This window comes from Coregonus lavaretus (genome assembly GCF_964263955.1).
Source record: "Coregonus lavaretus genome assembly, chromosome: 10".
In the NCBI taxonomy this organism is placed as follows: Eukaryota; Metazoa; Chordata; class Actinopteri; order Salmoniformes; family Salmonidae; genus Coregonus; species Coregonus lavaretus.
Window position 1 is genome coordinate 56,018,406 of NC_139997.1, and position 14,863 is coordinate 56,033,268.

The 14,863-nt window shown below is 43.8% G+C and overlaps 1 protein-coding gene across 1 annotated transcript in view; it reads left to right on the top strand.

The window, feature by feature from the left end:
• Positions 1-14,863, top strand: part of LOC311136387 (actin-binding LIM protein 3-like) — a gene marked incomplete at its 5' end in the record, with an annotated part of 102,982 nt that overhangs the window by 84,925 nt on the left and 3,194 nt on the right. Inside the window, 8 exons of the mRNA XM_084170485.1 lie at positions 3,160-3,315; positions 3,911-3,940; positions 4,263-4,392; positions 5,286-5,384; positions 6,698-6,748; positions 9,050-9,184; positions 13,631-13,695; positions 14,154-14,331. Coding sequence (XP_084026611.1) covers positions 3,160-3,315; positions 3,911-3,940; positions 4,263-4,392; positions 5,286-5,384; positions 6,698-6,748; positions 9,050-9,184; positions 13,631-13,695; positions 14,154-14,331 — 844 coding nt within the window. The remainder of the gene's footprint in view (positions 1-3,159; positions 3,316-3,910; positions 3,941-4,262; positions 4,393-5,285; positions 5,385-6,697; positions 6,749-9,049; positions 9,185-13,630; positions 13,696-14,153; positions 14,332-14,863) is intronic.

The following is a 14,863-nucleotide window of genomic DNA, read 5'->3' on the forward strand; positions in this document are numbered from 1 at the left end:
ATTCTAAAATGGCCTAACTTCCTTTCATGGGCAACGATTAGCCAGCTAGTTAACATTAGCCTATTACATCATACAAAGGGCACAATTTATGAATTTATGGTTGGATCAGAATCCTGCCATGCCGGGATAGACGGTATTACCGGAAGTGCACAGAAGGGGTGCTATTTTTTGTTGTTTACGGAAAAAATGCCCCAAAAACGTCACTTACCAGAATGCTATGCTAACAAAATGCTAACAAGTACTAAGGAGTTCTCATTGCGGACGCTAAGTAAATGCTAACGAGCACATGCAAACATTTACTACTAGGACAAACAACCCAGCTCATAAAGTTATGCAAGAGTTTCTAAATAAAGTTTGCAGCACGCACCAAACAAATTATTAGACAGCAGGAATCTTAATCCAGGAGGTGATTGTCTCTGCTGCTGTTACCAAGAAGATTGATCTTCCAAGCTAATGTTAGGTTCTTAGTTAACATTAGCAATTAGAAAACCCAGCTGGAGAGAATTTATTTGTCACATCTTAGATAACTTAATAGTTATAAGATATACAGTTGTAGTCCGAAGTTTATATACACTTAGGTTGGAGTCATTAAAACCTGTTTTTCAACCACTCCACAAATTTCTTCTTAACAAACTATAATTTTGGCAAGTCGGTTAGGACATCTACTTTGTGCATGACACAAGTAATTTTTCCAACAATTGTTTACAGACAGATTATTTAACTTATAATTCACTGTATCACAATTCCAGTGGGTCAGAAGTTTACATACAATAAATTGACTGTGCCTTTAAACAGCTTGGAAAATTCCAGAAAATTATGTCATGGCTTTAGAAGCTTCTGATAGGCTAATTGACATCATTTGAGTCAATTGGAGGTGTACCTGTGGATGTATTTCAAGGCCTACCTTCAAACACAGTGCCTCTTTGCTTGACATCATGGGAAAATCAAAAGAAATCAGCCAAGACCTCAGAAAAGAAATTGTAGACCTCCACAAGTCTGGTTCATCCTTGGGAGCAATTTCCAAATGCCTGAAGGTACCACATTCATCTGTACAAACAACAGTACGCAAGTATAAACACCATGGGACCACGCAGCCGTCATACCGCTCAGGAAGGAGACGCGTTCTGTCTCCTAGAGATGAATGTACTTTGGTGCGAAAAGTGCAAATCAATCCCAGAACAACAGCAAAGGACCTTGTGAAGATGCTGGAGGAAACAGGTACAAAATTATCTATATCCACAGTAAAACAAGTCCTATATCGACATAACCTGAAATTCCGCTCAGCAAGGAAGAAACCACTGCTCCAAAACCGCTATTAAAAAAGCCAGACTATGGTTTGCAACTGCACATGGGGACAAAGATTGTACTTTTTGGAGAAATGTCCTCTGGTCTGATGAAACAAAAATAGAACTGTTTGGCCATAATGACCATCGTTATGTTTGGAGGAAAAAGGGGGTTATTGCAAGCCGAAGAACACCATCCCAACCGTGAAGCACGGGGGTGGCAGCATCATGCTGTGGGGGTGCTTTGCTGCAGGTGGGGCTGGTGCACTTCACAAAATAGATGGCATCATGAGGAAGGAAGATTATGTGCTAATGACCGCAATGCCCCAGGCAGAGGGAGATTGACAGTTCTTTTGTGTTTCTTCCAACTGTTGTCACCTTCTCACCAAGCTGCTTGGCGATGGTCTTGTAGCCCATTCCAGCCTTGTGTAGGTCTACAATCTTGTCCCTGAAATCCCTGGAGAGCTCTTTGGTCTTGGCCATGGTGGAGAGTTTGGAATCTGATTTGATTGATTGCTTCTGTGGACAGGTGTCTTTCATACAGGTAACAAACTGAGATTAGGAGCACTCCCTTTAAGAGTGTGCTCCTAATCTCAGCTCGTTACCTGTATAAAAGACACCTGGGAGCCAGAAATCTTTCTGATTGAGAGGGGGTCAAATACTTATTTCCCTCATTAAAATGCAAATCAATTTATAACATGTTTGACATGCGTTTTTCTGGATTTTTGTTGTTGTTATTCTGTCTCTCACTGTTCAAATGAACCTACCATTACAATTATAGACTGATCATTTCTTTGTCAGTGGGCAAACGTACAAAATCAGCAGGGGATCAAATACTTTTTTCCCTCATTGTACCTCTGGTGGCCAAGTTGACCTATTTTAAGAAATGCCATTGGTTTGTAGAGAAAACGTCGAAGATATTTGATTGGCTAATGCAGAATTTGTTACAGGAAATAATTACGTCCACCTGGTGAGGTTAGCATAGGGCTGAATGTGCCAGGTTATGTAATGGGAACAGCTAACATGTAGCCATTGATCACGTGTAACTACGTCAACGATTTTAATTGGCTGATGTTTAAACTTTTTCTAATGTTCGCAAGTATGGCCCCTCAGTGTTTGTTTTCTTGGAAAGCTCTGAGTGTTATAATATGATACAATACCAGTACTTGTTGCATTTACAACGTGTCCTATCGTCAACTGATTTCAGCCAGTATATGGCTGTGTAGTGACTGCACTGGTTGTATGGAATGTTGGCATATTGGCAGTTAATTGGAAACATTTATGGAATCATTCCTTTAAAAGTGGCTGGCTAACTAGCTAATAAATACACTGTGCAGATAATCTTCAAATTCATTGTTTTACACAAAATCTTATCACAGCACTAGCTGCCCATGGTTGACCAACTCCTTGACCAAAATGGCTGACCCTTTAGACTGTCATAATACCTTTAATGTCAATTATATTATTCTATGTCTGGACCAATGTCCCACTCTCCAGTTCTCTCTCTTCTACAGGGTGTGTGTCTGTTTGTTTCTGGGATCTCTCTGCTTTCTCTGTGTGTGTGTGTGTGTGTGTGTGTGTGTGTGTGTGTGTGTGTGTGTGTGTGTGTGTGTGTGTGTGTGTGTGTGTGTGTGTGTGTGTGTGTGTGTGTGTGTGTGTGTGTGTGTGTGTGTGTGTGTGTGTGTGTGTGTGTGTGTGTGTGTGTGTGTGAGCGCACGCTCGCGCTCTGTCTTACCCAGGGTGCCATCAGCAGCTTGCGGCTGACCCTGATCCGGCCTCCCCTCCGGATCGCTCTGTCTGTCAACGCAACTTCGTCCTCTCTCTCTGTCTCACGTCTGCTTCTCTGTCTTCTCCTTGTTCTGTGTCCTCTCTCCAGGCCAAAGTGGAAAACGAGGTCCTAAATTACAAAGACCTGGCCGCGCTGCCTAAGATTAAAGCTATTTATGACGTGCAGCGGCCCGATCTCATTCCGTATGAGTCTTATCTCAGATACTCCTCTGATGACAGGCTAGAACGCTACAGCAATGGGGAGGTACTGAGACGCTAGTGCTAATCTAGTTGCCCTCTGTGTGTGGGTGTGGGTGTGTGAGTGCGTGCGCACGTGTGATGCCCCCTGCCCTGTGCCTGCCGTCTCTGTGTCTCCCTGTTGCTACATCCCCCCAGCTTCCCACTTTAGCCCCTGTATGGTTGTACCGTGGTCACGTCACGCACCATTTTAAAACATTACTACATCCTTGTGAGTCTCCTGCTTTGGTCACAGATTTGAATTGAATTGAATTGAGGCACTCTACAATAAATCATGTCAATTAAGCTTTATGTTTTCATGCCAAGGCCTCTCTAACTATTAATTTAGGTTATTTTACACCAGTAAACCAAAGCCGCAGACACAATGGATTCTTCATGTTCACTGTTAGATTTTCTATGTGCTTGTCTTAACGTAATAGCTTTATGAACAACTACACAGAAAAAGGACTTTAAGTCATATTATTCATGGTTTAGTAAGCTCACGGGTCCCATTTGATCTATCCTGTGTCTGGCTCTGAATAGCACACTGCTAAGTAATTCTGGAGAGCATGGTGCTATTGACTGACTGATTCCACTCCTCTATTCACTCCTCTCCTCTACAGTCTCTGGGAACTCTCTCTCCATACTCTCAGGTAATTACATTCCATACACTACTGCACTGAATCAGTTGACAGGCAGGGGGAATGGCTGAATAGGAATAAGTCTGGGATGGGCATATTTGGGAGGTGTACAGTATATGTGGGATATATTTGGGTCCATGTGGCCTTAGAAGGGACTCGATTGACTCAATTAAAACTCTCATTGGACTTGATTAAATAAAGTCAGTTATTAGATGAAAGAAGTAAAAAAAAAAAAGTGAATAGTGTGTTTAGAGTGTAATGTGGTGATATAGATGGTGCCAGACAGACAGAGTCCTGCAGACAGTGACCGGTGGCCTGCTGCTGTGTTTCCCAGGACATTTATGAGAGCGTGGAGCTGAGACAGAGGCGCTCGTCCAGCCCAGGTTTCATAGACTCTCCCACCTACAGCCACCAGGGCATGTCCCCCACCATGTCCACCTCCCCACAGCACTGCTACCGCCCCGGTGAGTTACTTAACGTTACACGACCACGTCACACAGCACAACACATAGGCAGGAGAAACTCCTCCCTGAAAATGTTCATGAAGATTAAATGGCGTAAATCATTTTGCCGTACAATGTCAACAAGAAAGCAATGCCGGACTGAGTTTGATCGTGTTTGAAGGCGTAGGAGTGTGTGGAGATGTGTTTTATCCCCATGCCTTTTGCTTCCTGTATAGGTGGCTAGAACAACGTTAGTTTCAGGTTAACCCACTCAGGGTTAGGCGCCGCTCATGCACCCACATCACAATCCCCTCCGGTACTACCACTCACATCACACCCCTACCTTATCTTCTCTAGACTCCTCTTTGAGTCTGATAACACTGTAGTATATACAGTACATATTATGTTCAGGTGGTGGTGGTGGTAGTAGTAGTGGTGGTGGTATACTACAGGGGATTGCTCTTCCCTTCATTCTCTCACGCTACAACATCCATCCCTCTTCCAGTGTCTAATAGCAGGTCATGAACCCTCGTTAGACCCTGCTAAACTAAATTCACTGAAGCAGGCATTAGATAGTTTGTGTCATGCTTTGCCACTGTTCAAAAAACGTACCAGTCGTCTCTAGGGGAGACGCATAGAGCTATGCTAGTTTTAAAGTAATAGAATATGTAGAAGACCATCATGGCAGACTTGGCAGTTGCTTTATATTTTTGTTTCCTCTGCACACAGTCAGGCATAGTACACATTTAGTACTATAAACTAAATGTCGACTGTCTTTGACTGGCTGTGTTTCTGTGAGCGTGGGCTGAGCTTTGGCTGTGGGATGGGATGGGTCTGGTTAAGGGGTGGTGCCAATCTTTGGCTCATGCTCTGGTTTCTGTCACTGTCATTGGTCTTGGGCTGACTGTCTGCAGGCACTGAGAGTGGCAGGAGCTCTCCCAATTACAGTCAGCTTGACACCAGGTCCACAAGGCACGCCACCTACCAAGCGCCCAAGCATTTCCATGTGCCAGGTAGGCCTCTGGTTTTCCTGTCCTTCACACCCATCCTCCTCCTCTTCCTCCAAACTGTCCTCAACTGAAGTCAGACCTACAAGGTTTTTCCAAAGGTCACAATATGGGGACATGTTACAGCCTACTTACTTCATTATCCCCAGCCTCAGTTGACTGTGTGTGTTACCATGTATCTCTGCATTGCTTATCTCATGTACATTGACATCCTCACCCCATTCATCATGGCCATTATTCAGACTTCATCACTTCATCACAGGTTTTATGGCATGTGTTGTCTGTCAGGCGCTGTGCAGTAGCTCTTCCTCTTCCTCTATTCTCTGTGCTGAGCATCTATTCTAATCAGATGCTGTGGCCGTCCCCTTCCATCTGTTGATATTGTGTATAATATACCTATGTACATGCACAGCAGCAGCCATTATACACTCATCTGTTTTATTGATGGTGTCACTTTTATCTCAGCTGCCTTACTCGTGCTGTGCCATGTGTTGACACATGTTCATTTCCAGCGGAGCTAAGGGTTTCTGTGTGGAGGGAAAGGCAGGGAAGACATAAAACAGCCTTGGTTTATGAGTCAGCAGACAGACAGACAGACAGACAAACAGACAGAGTGAGGGAGAGGTTTGTTAAGGATCCACCATGTGAAAGAGATATGAGGCTCTGTAGGTGAAGAGCCGTCACAATGCCCTCTGTAGGGTTGTCTTTTCTCTACTCTGTCCAGACAAGGATGTCAAATGATTGGCAAAAAGTGTTATTTATTTCACATATAGGATGCTTTTTTTAAAAGTCTACAGTACAACACAGTACAACTTCTAACAACGTTAACACCTACAACACTTTCCTCTTCTACCATGTACCATGGCAGGTAGCCTAGCGGTTAGAGCGTTGGGCCAGTAACTGAAAGGTTGCTGGTTTGAATACCCGAGCCGACAAGGTGAAAAATCTGTTGATTTGCCCTTGAGCAAGGCACTTAAGACTAATTTGCTCCAGGGGTGCTGTACTACTGTGTCTGACCCTGTAAAACAACACATTTCACTGCACCTATCTGGCATATGTGACAATAAAACATATATTATTTTAATGTATTCCCCGTCCTTGATGATCCTCTGTCTCCCCCCTCTTCTCGTTTTCCCTTTCCTCTGTCTCCCCCTCTTCTCGTTTTCCCCTTTCCTCTGTCTCCCCCCTCTTCTCATTTTCCCTTTCCTCTGTCTCCCCCCTCTTCTCGTTTTCCCTTTCCTCTGTCTCCCCCCTCTTCTCGTTTTCCCTTTCCTCTTTTCACTGTTTCATTTCCTCTCTCTCTTATTTTGTGTCCTCAGCCACAGGCGAGCCCAACATCTACAGGAAACCTCCCATCTATAAGAGACATGGTATATGTGTGGGGCTGCCTGCCATGAGGCACGGCTCCTCTCTGTTTAGAGACATTGTCTGTGATGTGTTTCAGCTGTGATTGATGTGTGTGTTGTGTGTGTCCCAACAAAACTCCACATCTGAATGTATCAGCCTCTTACGACAATAATCAAGCTAAAACATGAACCCCCATCAATGGTAGCTACCTGATTGGAAGCAATAAAGAGTCTGAGAGAATGGAATGCTATTGGCCATATTTATCTTTCATAATATCAGATTGATTTGATAAACACAGATCTGATCTGATATGATACCCAATTAAACACTTCTCAGTGCTGAGGCTATACATCCTAGTTTGAAGCTAGCTCACTGTTTCTGTAATATATACTTTGCATGCTATTAACCAACTTGAACAGAGTGTACCTCAACCTAATTCCCACCACAGTTAACTGAGAAGGAACATTCTGATCCTGTTTAATGGATTCACTGGGTTTATTAGTGAGACTTGTCTTGCATGATCTTAGTACATTATGCTAGTGCTAGAACATTATGTCAGACTGCTGCTGGCAAGAAATAAGTATCAATATTCCTTCCTTTTGCTAATATTTTGAATGAAATTGTATTTTAATGGCACACTAATGGCAGATATATTTCACTTACTGTTTTTTTTTGTGGTGTGACTGTGAATATAATTTCTGTTTCTTGTGCTATGTGACGCACAGTCGGTTTACCTCTAGACTTCAGAGATACTCAGTTTCCCTATTTCATGGTTAAGTAGTTGTGCTGCATTGCTCACTATAAGAGTATATATATGTCAGTGTCTCTCTGTACTGTTCACTGTCCTGTATGGTTCTGTACATTACAGACTCATGGTGTTTTTCTGTTAAGATACAGTAGCATCAAACATACCACTGAGACATTTGGATAATATGCTTCAGCAGTAATTATTTGCACATAAAACCATTGCTCCCAAGTTGTTGAGCTAGTGAAAATCCCCTCTCAACAGGTAATATCACATTAGACAAAGACTGTGCATTGATGCAAAATAATGTTCCTTCCTGCTACTCTGACAAACCACATCAGATTGAGCAATACAATCTCAGTGTTCACTGAGAGGAAACATGGTTTGAATGCATTTCCCATTCAAACACCAGAGAGAGGAGGAGAAACAGAGCAGAAATTATCTCTTTCATTCATAATACATTCAAGGGGATGTCACATCTCTGGATACAAGCAATAGGGATACACGCAGGCTGTCGTATACGCACAGGCTCAAAATAGCACCATGGATCACAACAGAGTGTAGACCGCACTACACACACACCTAACACAAGTATAATATGTTGAGAATGAGACACCTGCCTTAGGCCAAGGGCTACCACTTCCACAGCCCCTTATGATCCAGACTGGTCTCATTATCCAACCTCTTAAGAGCTGATTCTGAATTCCATCAGGACACGCATCTTTCTGACTGACTCAGTGCTCCTGTCCTTCAATAGTTATTGCCACCTTATGATTTGCAATGCAATCCTCTCATGCTGGAATCCCACCAGAACCTGTGCAGAGGTAGCTAGAAAGTGATAGAAATCATTGAGAGCAGAGTGGTCATCTATCAACAGAGAGGTGGACAGAGGTACGATGAGTTGACATCAGGCGCTGGGTTACAGGACTTGAGACAGGCTTCCTTCCACGGTCCACCTAGTAATTTATGACAGAGGGGGGTCACACAATGTATGTGTGTGTGGTTTTACCCGTGGCCTGTAATGCACATAACTGTTTGCTTAATCCACATGGAGGGTAACATAGTGTTAACTTTGCTAGAGAGCCTTGCAAGTGTCCTTGTCTGTTTACATCCTAGCTGATTGGTTTACCTCCATGTGCGTAGCAGATCTGTTTTGTCCTTTATTTTTTCTCTATGTGGATAATATAACCTTCTTTTCACTCTCCCTCTCCCTTTATCCTGCTTTACTGACCTTGGTCAACTCTCCTCTTTGTAAGTACCTGGGCCAGTCTATCCATCTGCAGTCCATCTTTATCTGAGCACTTACCAGTGCCTCAGATACAGTATTATTTGTGATTAATATTGGCATCTATACTTATTTACCTCCCCTCTCCCCCTCGCTCTGTCATCCATGGTCTTGAGCCTCATTTTGCTGTGTATTAATTAGCTCATTAACCTGAGTGATCCTTTGTCACTCCTCTTAGAGACTAACTAGACTGCCTGCCTTCCCACCACGTCTCTGACTGCCTCACTCGGTCTGCATTACCGTGCGTGCGTGCGTGCGTGCGTGCTCTCACCTCATTATGTTCTCTCCCTACAGATGATTCTGGCTACTCAGCCACTAAGAGTAAAACCAGCGTGGACATCCTCCAGACCTCCCAGTTTACTGACTCCTACTCTCCTGACCACTACCACCAGCAGTCTAACTACTACCCCTACACTCCCTCTCCCAAAGGTACTGCTTCCGGAGGACCAAGAGAACTCACTGTTGGCTAAATGGGTTATTGAGAAATGGACTGATGTGTATCGATGAAGTTAGAGATTTGAAGAGAGCATGTCTTGGTCATAGATTTCCTGTGCCATTTCAACTCTCTCTCTCAGAGGCTATGCTTTACAGTAACCAGGTTTCCTTCCAACCTTTTTATGTGAGTAAAGTGCATGTCGGATTAAAAAAATTCACGACTGTAAACTTTCCAAATGTCGACAAAACAAAATACGCTAGACAAGGTGGAATCTTTTTTTGTCTGTAAAATTAATACTGCGAGAAATGGCGGTGGGAACACCTTTATGCTCAAATATTGATATAATAACCATCATATGGAAGTAAAATTGGAGTCACCTGATGATATGTTGTGTGGTCCTCCCACTACGACTCAGGAAAGCATGCAGTTTGTTATACTACATATTATATCAGTTAGGATGAACTTCACAGGGTGGTGAAGGTGCACGGTGATGAGCTTGATGCTCCTTTCCAATAAATATCGAGGGTGACATGATGATCGATGCTTGTCTGCCGTTTGACAAACACAAATAATCTCTTTTGTCCATAATTATCTCATCATGTAGGCTATATCTGCGAAGCTGTTGGTTAGAGCGCACATGCCGCTATATAACAAATCAAATTTAATTTCTCACATGCTTCATAAACAACAGGTGTAGACTAACAGAGAAATGCTTACTTACCAACAATGCAGAGAGATAAAAAAGAGAAATAGTAGAAACATTTGAATAATAACACAAGGAATAAATAGAAAAATAATAAAAGTAGTAATAAATACACAATGAGTATCGATAACTTGGCTATACAGTGCATTCGGCAAATATTCAGACCCCTTTACTTTTTCCACATTTTGTTACGTTACAGCCTTATTCTAAAATGGATCAAATTGTTTTTTTCCCTCATCAATCTACACACAATACCCCATAACTACAAAGCAAAAACTGTTTTTTAGAAAATGTTGCACATTTATTAAACATTAAAAACTGAAATATCATATTTACGTAAGTATTCAGACCCTTTACTCAGTAATTTGTTGAAGCACCTTTGGCAGCAATTACAGCCTCAACTATTCTTGGGTGTGATGCTACAAGCTTGGCAAACCTGTATTTGGGGAGTTTTTTCCATTCCTATCAAGCTCTGTCAGGTTGGATGGGGAGCGTCTCTGCACAGCTATTTTCAGGTCTCTCCAGAGATGTTCACTCGGGTTCAAGTCCAGGCTCTGGCTGGGCCACTCAATGACATTCAGAGACTTGTCCCGAAGCCACTCCTGCGTTGTCTTGGCTGTGTGCTTAAGGTCGTTGTCCTGTTGGAAGGTGAACCTTCGCCCCAGTCTGAGGTCCTGAGCACTCTGGAACAGGTTTTCATCAAGGATCTCTCTGTACTTTGCTCCGTTCATCTTTGCCTCGATCCTCACAGCATGATGCTGCCACCACCATGCTTCAGGGTTGGTGCCAGGTTTCCTCCAGACGTGACGCTTGGCATTCAGGCCAAAGAGTTCTATCTTGGTTTCATCAGACCAGAGAATCTTGTTTCTCATGGTCTGAGAGCCCTTTAGGTGCCTTTTGGCAAACTCCAAGCGGGATGTCATGTGCCTTTTACTGAGGAGTGGCTTCCGTCTGGCTACTCTACCATAAAGGACTGATTGGTGGAGTGCTGCAGAGATGGTTGTCCTTCTGGAAGGTTCTCCCATTTCCACAGAGGAACTCTAGAGCTCTGTCAGAGTGACCATCGGTTTCTTGGTCACCTCCCTGACCAAGGCCCTTCTCCCCCGATTGCTCAGTTTGGCCGGGCGGCCAGCTCTAGGAAGAGTCTTGGTGGTTTCCAACTTCTTCCATTTAAGAATGATGGAGGACACTGTGTTCTTGGGGACCTTCAATGCTGCAGAAATGTGCTGGTACCCTTCCCCAGATCTGTGCCTTGACACAATCCTGTCTCGGTGCTCTATGGACAATTCCTTCGACCTCATGGCTTGGTTTTTGCTCTGACATGCACTGTCAACTGTGGGACCTTATATAGACAGGTGTGTGCCTTTCCAAATAATGTCCAATCAATTGAATTTACGACAGGTAGACTCCAATCAAAGTGTAGAAACATCTCAAGGACGATCAATGGAAACAGGATGCACCTGAGCTCAATTTCGAGTCTCATAGCAAAGGGTCTGAATACTTATTATGTAAATAAGATATTTCAGTTTTTTCTTTTTAATACATTTGCAATAATTTCAAAAAACCTGTCATTATGGGGTATTGTGTGTAGATTGCTGATTTTAAATACATTTTAGAATAAGTCTGTAACGTAACAAAATGTGGAAAAAGTCAAGGGGTCTGAATACTTTCCGAAGGTATTGTGTACACGGGGTAACAGTACCGAGTCGATGTGCACGGGTACGAGGTGATTGAGGTAGATATGTACATATAGATAGGGATAGATAATAGACAGTGACAGCAGTGTATGTGATGAGTCAAAAGAGATTTGTGCAAAAAGGGTCAATGCAGATATTCCTGGTAGCTATTGGTTAACTATTTTGGGGGTATAAGCTGTTCAGGGTCCTGTTGGTTCCAGACTTGTTGTGTCTTTACCGCTTGCCGTGTGGTTGCAGAGAGAACAGTCTATGACTTGGGTGGCTGGAGTCTTTGACAATTTGTAGGGCCTTCCTCTGACACCGCCTGGTATAAAGGTCCTGTATGGCAGGGAGCTCGCCCCCAGTGATGTACTGGGCCGTACACACTACCCTCTGTAGCGTCTTGCGGTCGGATGCCAAGCAGTTGCCATACCAAGCAGTGATGCAGCCAGTCAAGATGCTCTCAATGGTGCAGCTGTAGTACATTTTGAGGATCTAAGGGCCCATGACAAATCTTTTCAGCCTCCTGAGGTGGAAGAGGCGTTGTTGTGCCCTCTTCATGACTCTGTTGATGTGTGTGGACCATGATAGTTCCTTAATGATGTGGACACAGAGGAACTTGAAGCTCTTGACAACAGCCCGGTCGATGTGGATGGGGGCATGCTCGGCCCTACGTTTCCTGTAGTCCACGATCAGCTCCTTTGTGTGGTCTGCAAACGTAATGATGGTGTTGGAGTCGTCCACAGCCACACGGTCATTGGTGAACAGGGAGTACAGGAGGGGACTAAAGGGGCCCCGTGTTGAGGGGCAGCGTGACAGATGTGTTGTGGCCTACCCGCACCACCTGGGAGCGGTCCGTCAGGAAGTCCAGTTGCAGAGGGAGGTGTTTAATCCCAGGGTCCTTTGCTTAGTGATGACCTTGGAGGGCACAATGATGTTGAATGCTGAGCTGTAGTCAATTAACAGCATTCTCAGGTAGGTGTTCCTTTTTTCTATGTGGGAAAGGGTAGTGTGGAGTGCAATATTGCATCATCTGTGGATCTGTTGGGGCTGTATACGAATTGGAGTGGGTCCAGGGTGTCCGGGATTATGGTGTTGATGTGAGCCATGACCAGCCATTCAAAGCATTTCATGGATACAGATTTGAGTGCTACGGGGCGATAGTCATTTAGACAGGTTACCTTGGCGTTCTTGGGCACAGGGACTATGGTGGTCTGCTTGAAACATGTACAGGAGGTATTACAGACTTGGTCAGGGAGAGGTTGAAAATGTCAGTGAAGACACTTGCCAGCTGGTCAGCCCATGCTCTGAGTACATGTCCTGGTAATCCGTCTGGCCCTGCGACCTTGTGAATGTTAACCCGTTTAAAGGTCTTGCTCACATCGGCTATGGAGAGCGTAATCACACAGTCATCCGGAACAGCTGGTGCTCTCATGCGTAGTTCAGTGTTGCTAGTCTCGAAGCACGCATAGAGGGTGTTTAGCTCGTGTCACTGGACAGCTCGAGGCTGGGTTTCCCTTTGTAATCCGTGATAGTTTGCGAGCCCTGACACACCCGCCAAGCATCAGAGCCGGTGTAGTAGTATTAGATCTTGGTCCTGTATTGACGCTTTGCCTGTTTGATGGTTCGTCGGAGGGTGTAGCGGGATTTATTTTAAGCATCCGGATTAGTGTCCCACTCATTGAAAGCGGCAGCTCTAGCCTTTAGCTCAGTGCGGGGAATCAGGAGGATAAAGTTATGGTCAGATTTGCCAAAACCATCAGTAGAGTTAAAAATGTGATGGAAACCCATTTAACTTTTATTTTTTATTTGGTACATGAGAATTTAATTGCATAAGTTATTTTTATGTGCATTATGTCATCACGTACAGCCTTTTATTCACAACAAGTACATTTGATGGAAACACATCTCTGGTGGGAAAATGTGCATATTGTTTTTATGCAGTTTTTTTATATTCACATGAAAATCTGTCGCCAGTTGGATGGAAACCTTGCTAGAAATTGTGATTTCTCTCTCTGTCCTTTCTCTCGCTCGCTCTCTCTCTTTCTCTCTCATCTCAGCTACTCGTGCCCGGAGGTTTTCCTCAGGTGGAGAGGAGGATGGATGGAATCAAAGTCTTAACAGAGTCAGTATGACACCAATAAATGCTATTCAAAATATTGTTCATTTGTATTTGTGACTGAGAAAGCGTGGACCAATAATAAGGAAATTTTGGCAATATTAATTTTATTTTAAATTCATTATTTCTCAGGATGTGTTATTTCTTTAAAGATTTGAAATGCAGAAAGATTCAGTAAATATCTGTGAGACTAGCATTACTCAACATTGCTTGTTTGTTGTGGGGTAAAGAACAAGGTATGGCTGTGAATATTTCATAAATGTTGCCTACAGGGAAAAACAGTGTTCAGCCCCAGACATTATTCATATTGTACTGCTCAAGCCATATTCCTCTCTTTCTTTGTCTCTTTTGCATCTCTCCTTTTCCTTTCACTTCTCTCTCTATCTCGCTCCCCCCTCTCGCCCTCTCTCTCTCTCTCTCTCTCTCTCTCTCACTCATTCTCTCCCTCTCCATCTCTTCCCTAGCTCCAAGGTGGTATAGGCCGTATGATTCTGAAGGAGGAGATGAAAGCCAGGTCGGGTTCCTATGACAATGACCCATGGGGCAGCGCCCGAAACTCCCGCACCAACTCCCGTAGCAACTCCCGCAGCGGCAGCAAAGAGGCCCTGCACAACGTGGGCTACAACAACACTGTCAACGGATGTAAGAACACCATTATCCACTTTATATTACAGCTCTGATAACGATTTAGGACTGGTGCTGAACACCAGTCCATAAACATCACTGTCATCCTTTTATCCACACTGACATAGCATTGAGACTATATTGTGAATCTCAGTGTCGGCAATATTTGACAAGCCAGTTGTTTTCTCTGTTCTCTCATGTGCATTGCTCATCCGGATCCTGGTGCTATATGAATAGCTATGGGGAAGGTGTGTCTGTCCGTCCTTAGCTAGCTCCTCAGCAGCAGGGTGGAGGTTAGAGGAGAGCAGAGTGATAGGGGTCTGAGCCAGACAGAGATGGGAGATGAGTCTGTTAAATCTCAGCCTCTGATGGACTGTCTGACTGACTGGCAAATGCTGTTATGAGAGGAGCCGCTCCATAGTGACTCAGCGGTCAAAAATATCATAGGTGCATCCCAAATTAGTTAACTCTTAGATGAATTGAAAACCCTCAGGGTTGCCAGATTGTGTATAAATTGAAGTGAGCGCTATGTTGTTATAGTTGAGATCCC